The 16,469-nt window shown below is 54.5% G+C and overlaps 2 protein-coding genes across 8 annotated transcripts; one reads left to right on the forward strand and one right to left on the reverse strand.

The window, feature by feature from the left end:
* The first annotated feature begins 2,960 nt into the window (after positions 1 to 2,960).
* Positions 2,961 to 7,971, forward strand: PPP1R15A (protein phosphatase 1 regulatory subunit 15A). Its single transcript, XM_054710570.1, has 3 exons — positions 2,961 to 3,214; positions 4,344 to 6,293; positions 6,824 to 7,971. Exons 1-3 carry the CDS (start codon positions 3,155 to 3,157, stop codon positions 7,172 to 7,174), a joined length of 2,361 nt encoding a protein of 786 aa, XP_054566545.1. The 5' UTR covers positions 2,961 to 3,154; the 3' UTR covers positions 7,175 to 7,971.
* Positions 7,972 to 8,524: 553 nt separating this feature from the next.
* Positions 8,525 to 16,396, reverse strand: TULP2 (TUB like protein 2). 7 transcript variants are annotated; one of them, XM_028129597.2, is made up of 13 exons: positions 16,327 to 16,396; positions 15,481 to 15,513; positions 14,996 to 15,047; positions 14,418 to 14,583; positions 13,758 to 13,964; positions 13,127 to 13,246; positions 12,212 to 12,315; positions 11,076 to 11,390; positions 10,176 to 10,288; positions 9,549 to 9,663; positions 9,364 to 9,462; positions 8,954 to 9,125; positions 8,525 to 8,685 (listed from the first exon to the last, which is right to left on the reverse strand). In XM_028129597.2, exons 2-13 carry the CDS (start codon positions 15,510 to 15,512, stop codon positions 8,552 to 8,554), a joined length of 1,629 nt encoding a protein of 542 aa, XP_027985398.2. In that variant the 5' UTR covers position 15,513; positions 16,327 to 16,396; the 3' UTR covers positions 8,525 to 8,551. The 7 variants fall into 7 exon arrangements, with proteins under 7 accessions (XP_027985398.2, XP_027985399.2, XP_027985397.2 ...); XM_028129598.2 differs by lacking the exon at positions 16,327 to 16,396 and adding an exon at positions 15,865 to 15,978 and having other exon boundaries at positions 14,418 to 14,544; XM_028129596.2 differs by lacking the exon at positions 16,327 to 16,396 and adding an exon at positions 15,865 to 15,978.
* Between the last annotated feature and the right edge of the window lie 73 nt (positions 16,397 to 16,469).

Consider the following 16,469-nt stretch of genomic DNA (forward strand, 5'->3'; position numbering starts at 1 on the left):
TGGATTCTGGCTATAGCAGGGTCAAGTGGACCGGTCAGATATCCACCTCAGATCCCGGTGAGAATTCTGCTCCAGGCTGAGACGGACCGTCCCCCTCAGGAGGGAGACATGGTTCCGGGCATATTTTGAGGAGCAAAATGATGGGCCAGGTAGGGGTGTTCCCGGGAAGGGGACCTGGCCCTGAGAGGGTCTGCCCAGGGCCGGCGGTCGTGCGTGGGTTTTTGACTTCCCGCAGGAAAAAATCCACAACAGGAATCCAGGCGGACTTTAGAGGACGTGTATTGGAGCTGGGACAGGGGAACACGGCAGGGCTGGGGGAGTGAGCTGGACGGGGCTGCTCTGGCTCACTAACAAGTCAGAGAAAGGGGGTTCGGGGGACAGGGTCAGGGGGTTTGCCCGGGATGAGCTGCCACTGCCCATGGCTGCTCTGGTTGCAAGCCTCGTGGGGTCCCTTAGAGTTTAGGAGATGCAGGCCTATGGGGGGAGAAGTGGGGGGGAGGCGAGGGGGTGCTCCTGGGAAGGAGAGCACTTGCTAGGACATTTGTTTTTTTGGGTTGTTTTTTTTTGTGTGTGTGTTTTTCCCCTGGTACCTCCCCTAAAATCTCCACCTTTAAAACCCTGAGGACAGAGGACCCCGAGGCCTCCCCCTCCCAGGAGCACTCCTTTGCCTCCCCCACGCCCCACCCCAGGTGTCAACTTTACCTTCCTTGCTTCTTCTTCTTTTTTTTTTTTTTTAATATATTTTATTGAATTTTACAGAGAGGAAAGGGATAGAGAGTTAGAAACATCTATGAGAGAGAAGCATCAATCGGCTGCCTCCTGCACACCCCCTACTGGGGATGTGCCCGCAACCAAGGTACATGCCCTTGACCAGAATCGAACCTGGGACCCTTCAGTCCGCAGGCCAACACTCTAACCACTGAGCCAAACTGGTCAGGGCCCTTCCTTGCCTCTATAACTTGTTTCCCAAGCCTATTTCTTCTACGAATTACTTCTTCCACCTCCATGATGTTATTAATAACTGTTCTCTTATAGTTTGAGTTCTTGTCTCTGAATTCTTCCATAGCCAGAACCCAAGAACCAAGGTCGCTGAACCCCAAGTATGGTCTGACCCCAGAGGTCTAACACCTGTGCCCTTCCCGCTGCCCCCAGCGGTCCTAGTTGCTACAATGTGACATCACCCCAACATCTGCCGGAGGCGTCTTTGTTTAAATCAACATTTCATTCCACAAAACGCAATTTGGCCCCGAGGGCTAATGGTGACCCTTCTGTGGAACCTCCTTCATGTCACTCAGTTCACTGTTCCCAGCAGCAATACTAAAAACCGGTCCATGAAGATTCGGTGTATTCCTCTTAACCAGAAGGCACCTCCTGTTGCTGTTCAGACTGGAAATTCTACACAGGACACATGTAAGCTCTAGCAAATTCACCCTGCTGCTAGTGGTAATTCCCCTTAACTCAGGAAGTGGTACTTGACCTTTAGCATAAGTTTTGCTATGTATCATGAAAGATAAAGCGAAGGAAACTCAGTTTGCAGGTGGGGTTAAAAACTCTAACTGGAACAGATGAGCCAATGAAATGTTTACACCACAGACTGAGTGAACTGCCTGGTGCACAGGCCGTGCTGATGAAAACAGGGTCGGTCAGAAACACATGCCGCTCTCCAAGCTGGCACTTCAGCCACGTGTTGGCTCTGGCAGCATCGGGACCTCTGTTCCTAGTTTTAAAGGCTGGGTGTTTAGAGGAGGACTTAGGGGAGGATTTCAATAGAATAGTCATCAGCTTTATGCTGATGAACCAAAATGAGACTTATTATCTTACTCTCATCTGTCCTTGGGTGTGGTTGACAAATGGCACTGATTGGATTTCTGCCTGTCCCATTTATTCTTTTTTTTTTCTTTTTAGTTTTTTAAAAATATATTTTATTGATTTTTTTACAGAGAAGAAGGGAGAGGGCTAGAGAGTTAGAAACATCGATCAGCTGCCTCCTGCACACCGCCCCCCTACTGGGGATGTGCCTGCAACCAAGGTACATGCCCTTGACCAGAATCGAACCTGGAATCCTTGAGTCCGTAGGCCAATGCTCTATCCACTGAGCCAAACCGGTCAGGGCGCCATTTACTCTAAGTGTCCTTGGTTTAGGGAAGATGGGATTTACTAGGTGGCTGCTATTTAACTGTCTCAGTTTCCCTTTTCCACTTGTCCTGGCTTACATGCCTCCCAGGAGGATTGGGCTGGGGGATTGGGACTGTGTCCCTAGGCCTGGACCTTTTGGCAGGAGACCCCCGCTACTATCAGGTTCATTCGATGCCATCCAACCAGGATTTCAGTTTGTGTAATCAGAGCTCTTGGATGATTCTGAAGCGGGTGAAATCCAGGCATGGAGCCTTGTGCATAAAACCAGGAAGGGGTGTCCACTCACTGAATATTGGCTGAGTACCTACTATGTGCCAGGCACTGAGAAGAAAGCAGTGAGCAAAATAAAGGATCTGCCTTCAGGATGCTTACATTCTGGTTTCCATTTGCCATGAATCTACACTCTGCTGTGACCACCTTGGGCAGGCGACTCCATTCCCAAGCCTCAGTTTCTTCATCTGTGAAATAAAAACAATAATACTCTCCCATACCGGGGAGGAAGCCCACCGGATGCGAAGGTGGGGGACCCTAGACTGGGGCCTGCGGGTTAGATTGGGGTAAGAAGGCGTTGGCCCTAAACAGGGGATTCAGAGCGCTCCCGTACGGCTAGAGCCGCCCATTACGCATTTGATTGACAGCTGGCTTGTTCCGGGGCGTGATCACGCTTAAAAGGCCGCGGTGACGTCACAAAGCCCGGAATCTCCGCGAGAATTCCAACCTGATTTCCCTTCCTGTTTCTCTGCGTTTCGTTTCGAAGCTCCGCCTCTTCTCAAACGTAAGCACGTCCGGTCGCGTAAGACTATAAAAGCCTCGCGGGCGGGGCGCACGCCATGGCACTTGGATCCCTTCCCAGCTCAGTTGTTTTCGTGCGCCGCTCCGCGGGACCCTGCCGCTCCTCGAGACCCCGCGCCCGTTTGTCGCGACCGCGCTTGCAGCGACCGGAGGTAGTTTGAGCACCGAGCCCGACGCCGCAGTGCGAGATGAAAGCGCTGGCCTCCCGAGCCGTCCGGAACCGCGAATGCTCGTGGCAGCCCCAGCCGGCGCTTTTGCCCCCGAGGTGACGCGCAGCCCGCAGCCGGTGAGTGAGGGGCGGGAACGCAAGGGTCTCGGTGGGCCGGGGGCGAGGGGTCAGACTTTTGGTCGTTAACGAGGAGGGAGCTTGGACCTCTGGGTAATGAGACAGGAATGTTCGGGGCCGGGGCTCCTGGGTCCGGAGGAAGAGGCCTGGGAGCCGGAATTCCTGTGTCCGCGGGGGGGTGGACGAGGCGGGGACCGGAGACCGGCTCCAGGGCTCCGACGTAAGTAGAGGGATTGGGAGCGTGGAGTGCTGAGCCTGACAGAGGAGGGGTCTGGGAGCCAGACTCGGGTCCCCAGTGAGGAACCAAGGGGTTGAGGAGGCCGGAATTATTTTTATTTATTTATTTTTATTTATTTTTGCTTAAAACAAATTTATTCTCTCACAGCAAGCTCTGCCTCCGTGGTCACGTGGCCATCTTCCCTCTGTGTGTGCCTCTGTGCCTCTAGTGGCCTTTTATTATTCTTAAATGTTTATGGTTAAGAGCATTACAGATGGTGGGGCGGGAGGGCGGGGTCGGAATATTTTTTAAAAATATTTTTATTGATTTCAGAGAGGAAGGGAGAAGGAGAGATAGAAACATCAATGATGAGAATCATTGATCGGCTGCCTCCTGCACGCCCCCCTCCTGGAGATTGAGCCCGCAACCCAGGCATGTGCCCTTGACGGGAATCAAACCGGGACCCTTCAGTCCGCAGGCTGACGCTCTATCCACTGAGCCAAACCGGCTAGGGCGGGGTCGGAATTTTTGAGTCTCCAAGGGAGGCGGGTGTTGGGCGCCTGAATTGTCAATCCTCAGAAGGATGAGAGAACCAAAGACTAGGACTTTATCCCGAAGGGGAACAAATAGAGGACCTGTGTTCTCCCTACTCGGGACTGGGACCTGTGGGTCTGAGGGAAAATGGGGGCTTGGACTTTAGGGTCTAAGGAAGGAGAGAATGGGGACCCCGACTCTTGAGTATTGAAAAGAAAGAGAGGCAGGAACCTATGGACAGAGATGGGAGTGACTGCTCATTGGAAAGGAATGTTGGCAGGGACTGTCATGTTGCTATCTGTGTTAGTGTTTCCTTGCTGACTCAAGGTCATCCCCCAATGCTGGTTCCTAAATGGCTTCTTCCTCCCCCTTCCCCAGCCCAGGCAGATGGCTCCAGGCCAGGTGCCCCAGCCGCTCCCCTGGAGGGATGCCCACGCCTTCCACCTCCTGTCCCCGCTGATGGGCCTTCTCAGCAGGGCCTGGAGCCGGCTGAGGGGCCCAGGACCTCTAAAGCCCTGGCTGGAGGAAGCAGTAACGGGTGCAGATCAGGGAGAAGCTTGCCTGGAGGAAGCGACTAAGGCTGCTCTGGCCACCCACTATGCCCCATGGGGTGGGCACCCTCAGTGGGGGCCTGGAGACAGTGGAAGAGCTGTGGAGGATGGTGGCTTATCCTGGGGAGCCTGCCCTGACCTAAAGGCCAACAGTTCTCTTCTTGAAGCCTGGGAGCTTTCAGGTGATGATGATGAAGAATATGGTGGGGAAGAAGCAACCAGCATCCCTAAAGAGCAAGGAAGTGACTATATAGGTGGCCAGCCTGCTCCCAGGTTCCTCAGCCTTCTGAGAACCCTGCAGGACCCTCCTGTGGAAGAGGAAACTGAGGAAGGAGGAGTTGCTGAAGATAAAGTGATCACGTTCTTCTCTTCCCCTCCATCACACTGGGAGCTTTGTCCAGGGATGGAGGAGGAGGAGGAGGAAGGAGAAGCTGTAAATAAAGTTCCCAGAACATCTACTTCCCCCTCATCTACAGGATCCAAGCCCAGTGCTTGGGTGTGTGCTGCAGGGGAAGAAGAGGCTGGAGCTAAGGAGGCAGAAAGAACAGAGAAGAAAGAAACCGGGAAGATCTCCATTACCTCTTCATCTGCAGGCTCCCGCCCCAGCGCCTGGGAGTGTGATTCAGGAGAGGAATCTGAGGAGAAGGATGGAAAGGCTGAGAAAGAAGCTGACCCAGAGCCACACTCCTCAGTTCTAAGCCACAGGCCCCTGCTCAGGACCTGGCATCAGCAACCCAAAGAGGAGGAGGAGGAGGACAGTGCTTCAGGGGAAGCTGAGGGTCTGCCTACCATCCCCACCACAAGTGCTTTCACGAAGGCCTGGGTGTGTTGGCCAGAAGAGGACACAGAGGAGGAAGATGAGGACAGTGATTCAGGAGCAGCTGAGGAGGCGGGAGAAGCTGGAAGTCCCTCTTCCATTCCCCCCACAAGTACCTTCTTGAGGGCTTGGGTGTACCAACCAGGAGAGGACACAGAGGAGGAAGACAGTGATGAGGGAGAAGCAGAGGAAGAGGGAGAAGCCGAGAGTCCCTCTTCCATCCCACTCACAAGTACCTTCTTGAGGGCCTGGGTGTACCAACCAGGAGAGGACACAGAGGAGGAAGATGAGGACAGTGATTCAGGAGCAGCTGAGGAGGAGGGAGAAGCTGAGGGTCCCTCTTCCATTCCCCCAGCAAGTGCCTTCTTGAGGGCATGGGTGTACCAACCAGGAGAGGACACAGAAGAGGAAGAGGAAGACAGTGATTCAGGAGCAGCTGAGGAGGAGGGAGGAGCTGAGAGTCCCTCTTCCGTGCCACTCACAAATACTTTGAGGTCCTGGGTGTACCAACCAGGAGAGGACACAGAGGAGGAAGATGAGGACAGTGATTCAGGAACAGCTGAGGAGGAGGGAGAAGCTGAGGGTCCCTCTTCCATTCCCCCAGCAAGTGCCTTCTTGAGGGCCTGGGTGTACCGACCAGGAGAAGACACAGAGGAGGAGTATGAGGAGAATGAGGATGAGAAAGATGATTCAGAAACAGCTGGCTCGGGCCCAAGTTCTTCCCTTCAGACCCAGAGTGCCCTCCTCAGGGACTGGACATATCCACCTGGAAAGGAGACAGAGGGAGTGGAGGCTGCTGAGGAAGCTGAGCCCTTCCGAGTGGCCATCTATCTCCCAGGAGAGAAGCCACCACCTCCCTGGCCTCTTCCTCGGCTGCCCCTCAGACTGCGAAGGCGGCTCAAGTCTGCAGGAACCCCCACCCAGCATCCGGACCCCGAGACTCCCCAAAAGGCCAGAAAGGTTGGTGCTGAGGGCTCTGATTCCCTTATTTTTTTAAGCTGAGGACAGTAAAACAAGGGCTTAGGATAGAAGAAACACGAGAGAGCCTAGGCAAGGCTGCTTTGGCTCACTAGAAAGTATGAGAAAAGGGGGCCTTTGAGACAGGTTCAGGGGGTTCGCCCCGGACGAGCTGAAAGGTGGGGGGCCTGGAGGGAGAGCACCTGGGATTCTTGAGTGTTAGGGAGGAGGGAGCTGGGACTCGGGTCCCCTGTGTGTTACAGAGGGTTGCATGTGAACTCCCCGGGGAGGGCTGTGCTCATTGTAATGCAATCCTTTGCAAGAGGCTGGGCTCCCCTGGGAGCAGCTGTGGGACTTGTCAGCCCAGAGAACCACCTCCGTCCTCAGTGAGTCAGATGGAGAAGGTGGGGGCAGGCAGGTGACTAGTCAGATAGCAAGCATTTTTTGTGTAATTTTTGTCTGGTTCTCTCTTCCCTCTCCCACCGTGGCCGTGTGTATCCTGTGTCCGTATGTCTGTGCCCGTCTGTCTCCAGGTGCACTTCTCTGAGGAGGTCTCCATCCATTTCCTGGTTGTCTGGGCTGGACCAGCCCAGGCTGCCCGAAGGGGCCCCTGGGAGCAGTTTGCCCGGGATCGAAGCCGCTTTGCCCGCCGAATTGCCCAGGCTCAGGAGAAACTGGGCCCCTGTCTCACCCCTGCAGCTCGGGCCAGGGCCTGGGCACGCCTCGGGAACCCTCCCTCTCCTCTGGCTGCCACACCTGCCACGACCCAGACCTTGCCCACATCCTGTGTCCGGGCCACGCCTTTGAGCCATACTGGGGCCTCTCTCTCGCCTCTTTATGTGTCGGTGTCTCCCGCCTTAGACCTCAGTGGGAGGCGTGGCTAGGATCCTGTGGTGTTTGTGTTATTCACTATTTATTTTTTTACCAGTTGGTTTAAGAAATAGTCTTTTGGTTTGTACTGAGCAATGTCACCTTGTGTATCTGAACTGACAGTATCTACCTCTCCTGCGTCCTGGAAGTAGTTGAGGGGACTAGGAAAGAGGCAGTGCCTTAATAGAGGATAAACTACATTTCCCATCATCCCTCAAATTTGCCTCTCCTCTTGAGGCTTCTTTTGAGCTAAAGGCTGGTGAGTTTTGTAGTTTTTCTTTGGCTTCCACCTAAATTTTATTAGACTTGGGACAGTTATCTCCCCAAAGGGGGCTGGGAGCTAGACTCACAGATCTCTAACCAAGGGTTAAGCTCCAGTTTTCTGAATCTCCCTGGAATATACAAACATCCTCCTACTGGCCTTTACATGGTGAATTCCTCAAGGTCTTTAAACTGCCCTAATTTAACATTTACAAGCCCTGTGTCCATTGCCTCAGTTTCCTTATCTGTAAAGCGTGGTTAACAACTGCATACACCTTATGGGATTACCAAGGCCCCAAAGGAGTTCATGTTTAAAGTAATGCTTGTTGCCCAACCAGATCAGTGGTTGAGTGTCAACCTATAAACCAGGAGGTCACTGTTGGATTCCCCATCAGGGCACATGTCCAGGTTGCAGGTTTGGTCCCCAGTGGGGGGCATGCAGGAGGCAGCCTATCAATGATTCTCATCATTGATGTTTCCCTCTCCGTTCCTCTCTGAAATCAAAGATATTTTTAAGAAATAATAAAATAATGCTTGTCAGTTAAATGTGTTACCGGGTATTGTGATTATTCTCCGTCACCCATGCATGTCTTCCATTATCCATCCAAGTTTATGTCTCCAGCTCAGAACATTCCTCTGACCTGGTAAGATCTGTCCAGCCGTTCAAAGAGCACCCTGTCCAGCCTCACCCCCGCCCCGTCCTCCATTGGTTCCCCAGGCTCCTACCACACTAGCCTTCCATTTTCCCAAACAACCTAGTTCCTTTCCACCTTGTGATCTTTGCATGAACTCTGCCTCTTCTCTGATGTTCCCATTCCTGCCCCCTGGTGACTCAGCTAGTTCCTTGTGATTCTTCAGGTGTAGTTTGACAACACTTTTTAGCGGTCCCTTGCTTTGACGCAGCTGACTGGTGCCTCCATGTGCTTTTCTCCTTCATAGGGAGGAGCCGTTTGATTTGTTTAAAAGACCCGTCTCCCATGATGCACTGAGTGCCACCAGAGCAGGTGCTGCTCAGCAGCCCACTCCCTAGAATCCAGAACACGTCTAATAAGTGTTTGTTAGTAAGGTGGTGCAAAAGAGGGCATGCTGGAGCAGGCACAGGAGCTGTGGAGAGGTTATACTTTATTGGATTACTCACACGCCAGTTTCCCATCAAAACTGGACAAGCAGATAGCAAAGGCTTGAAGTGGGCAAAGCGGGAAGCAGAAGTCCATGGTGAACATGTCTGGGGCCACGCGGCCGAACTGAAGCACCAAGTAGTCGGCTGAGGAGGCAGTTAGAAACCTAGTCACACTCTTTCCCTGCCCGGGGCCCTAAGAGCTCAGAAAACTAAGAGGCTGTGCGGGCGCCCTTACTTCGCCTGGAAACCCTATGAGTGCCGTATAAACTACAGTTCCCAAGAGGCTTTGCAACAGCGTGGCGTGGGCCTTGCTGAGAGAAAACCTTAAGTGTTGATGGGAGTAGTAGTTCTTGTCCCTTGGTATCCCTGTTCCCTCCGCCCCCCACCCACAGCCCGGTTCCTAGGAGCTCACGGTTATCCGGATACACAATCTGGAAGTTCTTGACCGAGGCCTGAGTGACTCGACCGTGAAAATTGAGCACGTAGGCGCCAGTGTCATAACTCCACGATGGGGCTTTGTTTTGCAGGAGGACCAGCCCCTGGTTGGCCCCCCGTTGGATCCGACTCCTAAGGCAGTCCCGTTCCTAGAGGGCAAAGTAGGGGGCGTGGTTAACCTACCACAAACTAGTCTTTTTTTTTCTCTCCGGACACACAGTTTTTTGAGCCCCTAGCCTCCCCTCCCTGCGACACAGAAATCTGACAAAATCCTCCGGGCTGCCCATGTGACCTGCAACCATGGACCTCCTCCCTTAGGACCTAGGGCCTGTAACCTAGCCCTCCCGCCCCTATCGACCCAGAGATTCTCAACCTCAGCCAACTCACATTTTGTGGCTGGACTCTGATTCTCTTGTTCTGGCCATCCACTCCTGGAACGATCACAGACATTTTCCGGGGCCCTCGGAATCCCAAGACGTTGGTCTCCTAGGGTATCATGCTCTAGTTGGCCTGGCTCTTTCTCCCTCCCCACCATCCTGCTCCATCCGCTCTCTAGTCTCCGGGATACTTACATAACACACAACGCCCAGCTCCTCCCTGATCCGACCAATGTCTGGGATGAAATACGTTTTCTCAGGATTCATCCCACTGTCGAAAATGGTGAATTTGGTGCCCAAGACATTAGATCTGTTCCAGGAAGGCCGTGGCCAGAATAAAATAAGAATCGTTACCGTTATGCCGAACGTTAACTGCTTTCCCATGCCATCTTATCGATTCTCCCCATCAGTCCTCTACGGAAGACTCATTTCCGTGTATCCACAGCCCCACCCCTGTGATCCATGATTTTTCATTTCCTGCCTCGGCCCTTTAGAAACTCTCTTCCCTCTAATACCTGTTGGTTATTATTAGAGGGAACGCCTACTCGGGAACGTAGGAGTCCCAGCCCCTTGCCTTTCAAGAAGTCAAATGTCTTTAATGCCAGCCCGTGCTCCAAAACCTTCAGTTCTATTTCTAACCACCCTGGGGTTACAACCTGAAGAACTTCAGAGCCCGCCAGTCCCTGAGAGAAAAGGTCCCAGAGCCGGTAGAACTTGGCGCTCTATGGCCTGTTGGGAAATGGAGTTCAATTCTTCCCTTCTTCCCCCAGGTGCCCTATCACCTGCCATCTGTTTCTCACACATGTCAGGGCTCTGCCTTACCTGACTTTGCCCACAAAGTTGGTCCCATCCCGAGACAGGTCTGTAGGGTCCAGGGAAATGACATAATTAGAGGTTGTTCTCATTTTCCTCTTGCGCCCAGCGAGAAGGAAGTGCTGTGGATGTGAGAACAGCCCATCAGATTCGATTTCGGGTACTGGGCTAGGGCTAGGGGTCCAAAGACAAGGAAACATGTCCGTGGGGGGACAGAGGAAAGGGTAATGGGGCAAGTAAGCGTCCCAAGGCTTGCTGGGAGACGCAGTTCCCGCTGAAGGAAGTCATCAAGCTGGGTCCTGAAGGGGAGCCACACGTCTTCATGTCTCCCCTTCAGGCAGAGCCCAGGCAGGCCTGACTCTGGACAATAGGAAAGAGCCTCACTTGGAACATGGCGACAGGTCTTTGGTGGGTGTTTCATCTTGGAAAAGGGGATCTGGCTCCGAGTAGGAAAAAAAGCCCCTTTCTGGGAGAGAGAGTGCCTTGAGAGGCAGCCACAAAGAGAGGGGCATGGCTAGGCTGAGCGGGGCGGGGCTTGACTCTGGATAGGAAATCCACCAAGGGCAGGGCTTATCCCAGGATTGGGGGGCGGGGGGGGGGGGGCTTATAGCAGAGAAGGCTCCATGAAGCCGCCAGGCTTGGACCTACAAAGATGGGTTGTGGAGGGGGTGCAAGGGTGAAGTTTTGGATCCCCCCACAGGGCGTGGCCTGAGTTTGAGGAAGCCGGGCCCATCTCCACCGTGGGCGGGCCTTGGCTGTGGGCGGGGCAGGGCCTTGGCCACTAGGGCTCTAAGGAGCTCAGTTCTGGGAAGCTTTTGGAGCTGGAGTTGACAGGTGACGAGCAAGGCCTGGATTCGCGAAAGCCACGCCCCTGAGAGGTGGGGGCTTGCCCCTGCAGCCAGACAGCACCTTCCGGCCGTGGCCATTGATCGACTCCAAGTAGAGATAGTAGAAAGGGAACAAGCCCTTGTCTACGCCACGCTTGTCGCGGCTGATGCAACACTGCATCGTGCAGCCGCGCGCCGCTGGCCGCAACACATATTCTTCCATGTCCAAGCCGAGCCGAGGGCCTGGGGCGAGGAGAGACGAGAGGGACGAGCTCCCCGCATGGCTGAAGCCCACGCTGCCCTCGCATTCCAGGGCCTCGGACATGTCGTCAGCAAACCCTGGGAAAGTCCTCACTGTCGTCTCCGATTCCTCTTTCTTTTCGTCCAGGTCTTCTCCCTGGCCCACGGGCCGAATTCAAGTTGAGGGGCAGCCCAGGCCAGGCCACGCCCCCTGCCCCCCGCTAGTAAAACACTGATTGGCCATCCCAGCTCAGGGTTACACCCACTCCCGACCATGCATTCTGCCTATTGGTCAAACTCCTCGGCCACTTGCTGATTGGTCGAGGATTCCATCCAGCCAAGCCCCACTGGCTTCCCTCTGCGGCCTCGCTCACTGCATCTACCGGTGGGAGAACTCCTTTGCACGGCCCATTCAGCTAAAACAGGGGCTGAGATTCCATCTAGATAACTTAATACGGCCCGGATCTATCCAACTGAAACTATTTTGTTGTTGTTCTTAATCCTCACCGGAGGATATATGTTTTTCCCGTTGATCTTTTTAGAGAAGGGAGGGAGGGAAAGAAGGGGAGAGAAGACAAACATCTATGCGAGACACACATCTACTGGTTGCTTCCTGCACGCACCCTGGCGGGACGGGGGATCAAACTTGCAACCCACGGTGCTCTGACCACTCAACACACTGGCCCGAGCCCAACTGAAACTATGTATCTCATCCATCCCAAAGTGAGTGCCAACTGGCCCTTCCCTATGGCTGGGTCACCCTCCCCCAAGCTCACAGCCTTTTGGGGGGGCTGGGTGTTGATGTGCTCACATCTCTTCAAATCCTAGTCTAGATGGTACCTGGGGCAACTCACAGGGCCTCTGGGAGCTCAGTCAGGACAGGTTCTACCCACCAGGAAAAGGGGCCTCTGAGGGGGCTGCAGGGTTTTAGCACCACCCTCCTCTGCCTCTATCTTGATGGGCTGCGCCACCTCTCACCCTGTTGGAGCCCGAGTCTCCACTTCCCCCATCATCATCCCTTCTAGGCCACTCGCATTCATCTTCACTATCCTGGGATTCGTTATCGTCCTCTGTACTGGACCCTAAGGGATGGAAGAAGCCGGAAGAAGACTGAGCTCAGGACACCTGGGAGCGTGCAGGAGGCAGCCAATCAAGGATTCTCTCTCATTGGTGTTTCTATCTCCCTCTCCCTTCTTCTCTGAATCAATCTATCTATCTATCTATCTATCTATCTATCTATCTTTTTTTAAAGAATAAAAGGGAATGAAGTACCGATAATACCACAAGATAGATGAACCTTAAAAACATGTGAACATAGCCCTAGCCAGTTTGGCTCAGTATGTAGAGCGTCAGCCTGCGGACTCAAGGATCCCGGGTTCGATTCCAGTCAAGGGCACGTGGCCGGGTTGCAAGCTCAGTCCCCAGTAGGGGGCATTCGGGAGCCAGCTGATCAATAATTCCCTCTCCTCATTGATATTTCTATCTCTCTCTTCCTCTCCCTTCCTCTCTGAAATAAAGAAAAATATATTTAAAAAACAAACAAACATGTGAACATGAGAAGCCTGTCTTGAAAGATCATATTCTGTTTATCTGAAACGTTGAGAATAGGCAAATCGGAGGAGCCAGAAAGCAGGTTAGTGGTTGCCTAGGGCTGGGAGAAAGCGGGGCGGTGACTGGTAAGAGGTACAGGTTTCCTCTGGGGGTGGTGAAAGTGCAGGAAAATTGATTTTGGCGATAGGTGCGCATCTCTGTAAATATACTAAAAACCCTGGAATTGTAAACTTTAAATGAGTGAACTGTATGGTATGTGAACTATATCTCAAAAAGGCTGTTACCAAAGCGGGGAGGATTTGCCACTTGGAGCAGAGGGCCTGAAGATGTCCCCCAAATTACCATATCGTCGGTGGGGTATCCAGCCCCCCATGCGTCTTATCCTTGGGGGCCCTCTGAAAGGAGGGCGGAAGGCGGGAACATCCTCCACGAAGACCTCCTCCAACTCCGGGTAGGACGTGTCTGGTAGGCAGGAGAGAGAAGGCACCTGGAGACTGGGATCCTAGGGGAGGGGAGGGCTGGAGACTCAGAGGACTGGGTGTTGGAGAAGGAGAAGGTTCAAGACCTGGACTTGAGCCCTAACTGGTTTGGCTCAGTGGATAGAGCATCGGCCTGCGGACTGAAAGGTCCCGGGTTCGATTCCAGTCAAGAGCATGTACCTTGGTTGCGGGCACATCCCCCGTAGGAGGTGTGCAGGAGGCAGCTGATCGATGTTTCTAGCTCTCTATCCCTCTCCCTTCCTCTCTGTAAAAAAATCAATAAAGTATATTAAAAAAAAAAAAAAAAAGACCTGGACTTGGTGTGGATTTCAGGGCCCCTGGGCGGGGGTGGGGTGGGGTGGGAGGAGGGCGGGAAAGGGTGGAGGGGTCTGCACTCCAGGCTCATTTGGAGATCAAGGATTGAGGTTCCAGACGCCTGGGTTCTAGCGGGAGTGGAGTTCTAGAATATAGGCGGTCCAAGGGCTTGCGAGTACCTGCTTCTGTCGGGGATGCCAAGGGGCTGGGCTCGGGGCGGCCATCGCCACCACAGCTCATGATGCCCTGGGCGCTGTGGGTACCCGCGTGCAGATGTGCTTCTGGCACATTCTCCCGGAGGAAAGGGTTCCGGAGGCCTGGGAGACAGGGCAGAGGCCCCGAAACTGCGAAGATCTGCCTCCTCACTGGGCTCCCCGACACAGCCCCTGCTTGAATGACCACCCAAACCGCCGAGACCCATTCAGAACCCCACCTTCATCCCAAGGCTCCGGCGAGGACAGCCCGACCCCTCAATTGTTGTGGCTCCTCGCGTAAACCACCCCAGCCGGGTTCTCAGCCGGTACGACCCGGTCTCTAAGTTACGCAGGTCCCCGGGCTTTGCCAATTTCAGCCCTGGTCCTGCTTTTCCAGGCCTCGCCCCCCAACTCTACCGGGACCCGCCCCCGCCCTCCCCAGCCCCTGCCCCACGCAGGCTCTGCCCAGAACTCTAACAAGCCCCGCCCCCTAGTGGCCTTGCAGGGGCTGCACCCGCGCTCTCCCTGGGGTCCCCCCTGGCTGTGACTTGGGCTTTTCCGGGCTCTGCTCGGTGCTCCAGGGCTCCGCCGGGCTCCCACAGACCCTCCCTCCTGGCCTGCGAGTGGGTGGGACCCTCTCCTCACCGCTGTTCCCCACGAGGCGCTCCGACCTCAGTCGCGGTCGGCAGGACCGCAGGGAGGCGTCAGGGTTGGCCTGAACCATGAGAAAGTCTTGGCGTTTCCGCCGCTGCTTCTTCTCAAATAGCCGCCGCTGCGGGAGCGGGAAAGGGGTGTGTGGGGGCCAGGAGTCCTGCGGAAGACTCGGGTGAAAATGGGCCTGGGGAAGGGGAGCCCCGGGGAAGGGGAGCCCTGTGGGGAGGGGCGGCCTGCATCCGTGGGAGAATTTTTTGGAATCCAAGCCCTCAGTCCCTCGTCTCCTCCTTCCTCAGAACCAGGGGTCCTGGCACCTGGTCCCCTCCGCCCCCAGGACCTGGGCGTCCTGCCCGCAGAGCCCTTGTTCCTTAGAAGTTTTGGAGTCTCGTCCCCAAGGTCTACCTCTCTAGGATCCTGAATTCCTATTTTCTCATTTCCCAGTTGCAGAACCTGAAGCTCAAGAGAGCCACGGAGGGCCCAGCCAGCCCAGGGCAATCCCTGGGGATGGGGCTCCTGGGGAGCTATGAAGGGGGGCCGGGGGGGGGGGTTGAGGGTTCTTAGCACAGTACCTGCTGTTCCAGCTTCTGCAGCCTTATGGCAGCGAGCTCATCCCACAGGATCCTGAGAGAGAGGCAGCTTGTGACAAGAGTCAGCAAAGCAAGGCACCCTGGTTGCCCGAGAGCCCCTCCCAAGTCAGGATTCTGAGCACTTGTGAGGTCACAGGAGGGGTAGACTGAGCCTGTCCCTCAGTTCTAAAGCTCCTTCTCCCAGCACTGGTCGTCTGGAATCCCGGAGTCCGAGATCCCAGGGCCCACGGGTCTCAGAACTCAGGAGTCCAAGCCCCTCCCCTCTCTGACCCATTCGTCTTCATCCTAGGCTGCTCCCTTTAGGTAGGGCTCAGAAGTCCAGGCCCCCAGCCCCTCCCAGCAAGGCTGATGGTGCTGAACCTGCAAAGCTGGTGATGAGGCCAGAGCTGAACGTGTGTGGGCATAATCAAACTCTGTTCCCCGAGCACCCCTCTGTCCACTCCTACCCACTCCGGTGCCTTACTCACTCTTTTTTCCACGTGTCATTCTCCTGAGACATTCTGGAGAAACAAGAAGTCAGGACTCAGACCCCACATCCCCATGGGCTCTGTTCCCCCCAACATCTGATCTTAAGCTCTACTTTTTACCCAGGAATCAGAAAGCCTGAATTCCAGCACCTACTCCTGTCCAGGGAAACAGCAGCCTTATTCCAGTTTTTGGCACTATCAGGGCCCCAGGAGTCCAATTCTCTCTCCCCCAAATACCTCTCTCCTACACCCAGGCATGGGGATTCAGAAGTCTGGGCCCCAAACACCAGACCACCAGCACCCATCTATCCTCCCCCGCGCCTGCAGAGGCTTTTCACATTCACACCTCAGTGCTCTGCCTCTCTGACCAATTTCTAAACATACCTGACTAATTTTGGGGGGAGCTGGGGACTTAATCTCTGGGTCTCTGCGAAATAAAGCAGGGGAATAAAGAGGGCTCCGAGGGAGGATCTACCGGAATCCCCTCCCTCCAATTCCCTCCCGCTCAACTTCCAACAAAGCAATGACCCCTGGCCTCTGCCGCAGCCAGGCTACCCTGCTCAGGGGGTTCTAAATTGGAAGGGGGTGCGAGTGTTCCTTAAAGGGACCGCGGAGAGGTCGCAGCGCAGTCTCGCTCTACACATCTCACTTACATAAGAAACTTATAAGGCGACCTGGACAATTGCTATTGATCTGTAACTTGCCACCACTTCTGGGGGAGAAAAACACATGGGAAAACTACAACTCCCATGAGGCAAAGGGGCCAAGATGCCAAGATGGTGCGGAAGTTAAGTCATTTGACCCCGGCCTACAGGGAGTTGTAGTTCGTTTTGAAAGTCTCCGTACCGCTTTCGCCGAAGAGGCAGGAAATGTGTCGTCAAGAATTAGAGCTTCCGAGAAAGGAGGCAAGTCTTTCGAGAAAAGGCGAGCGGCTTCGACAAGGGGCGGGGCCACTAGGCAAGACCAAGCGGGCGGGAGCCAACGTGGAC

Source organism: Eptesicus fuscus, chromosome 21, assembly GCF_027574615.1.
Source record: "Eptesicus fuscus isolate TK198812 chromosome 21, DD_ASM_mEF_20220401, whole genome shotgun sequence".
Classification (NCBI taxonomy): domain Eukaryota; kingdom Metazoa; phylum Chordata; class Mammalia; order Chiroptera; family Vespertilionidae; genus Eptesicus; species Eptesicus fuscus.

What these genes read in the sequence shown, in the direction of transcription:
- PPP1R15A (XM_054710570.1), top strand. Translation starts at nt 3,155, where the DNA reads ATGCTCGTGGCAGCCCCAGCCGGCGCTTTTGCCCCCGAGGTGACGCGC. An exon ending in TGACGCGCAGCCCGCAGCCG is followed by an intron (nt 3,215 to 4,343) that starts GTGAGTGAGGGG and finishes CCCCTTCCCCAG; the next exon opens with CCCAGGCAGATGGCTCCAGG. An exon ending in CTCCCCAAAAGGCCAGAAAG is followed by an intron (nt 6,294 to 6,823) that starts GTTGGTGCTGAG and finishes GTCTGTCTCCAG; the next exon opens with GTGCACTTCTCTGAGGAGGT.
- TULP2 (XM_028129597.2), bottom strand. Translation starts at nt 15,512, where the DNA reads ATGTCTCAGGAGAATGACACGTGGAAAAAAGA. An exon ending in AATGACACGTGGAAAAAAGA is followed by an intron (nt 15,048 to 15,480) that starts GTGAGTAAGGCA and finishes CCTCTCTCTCAG; the next exon opens with GATCCTGTGGGATGAGCTCG. An exon ending in AGCTGGGCGTTGTGTGTTAT is followed by an intron (nt 9,463 to 9,548) that starts GTAAGTATCCCG and finishes ATGATACCCTAG; the next exon opens with GAGACCAACGTCTTGGGATT.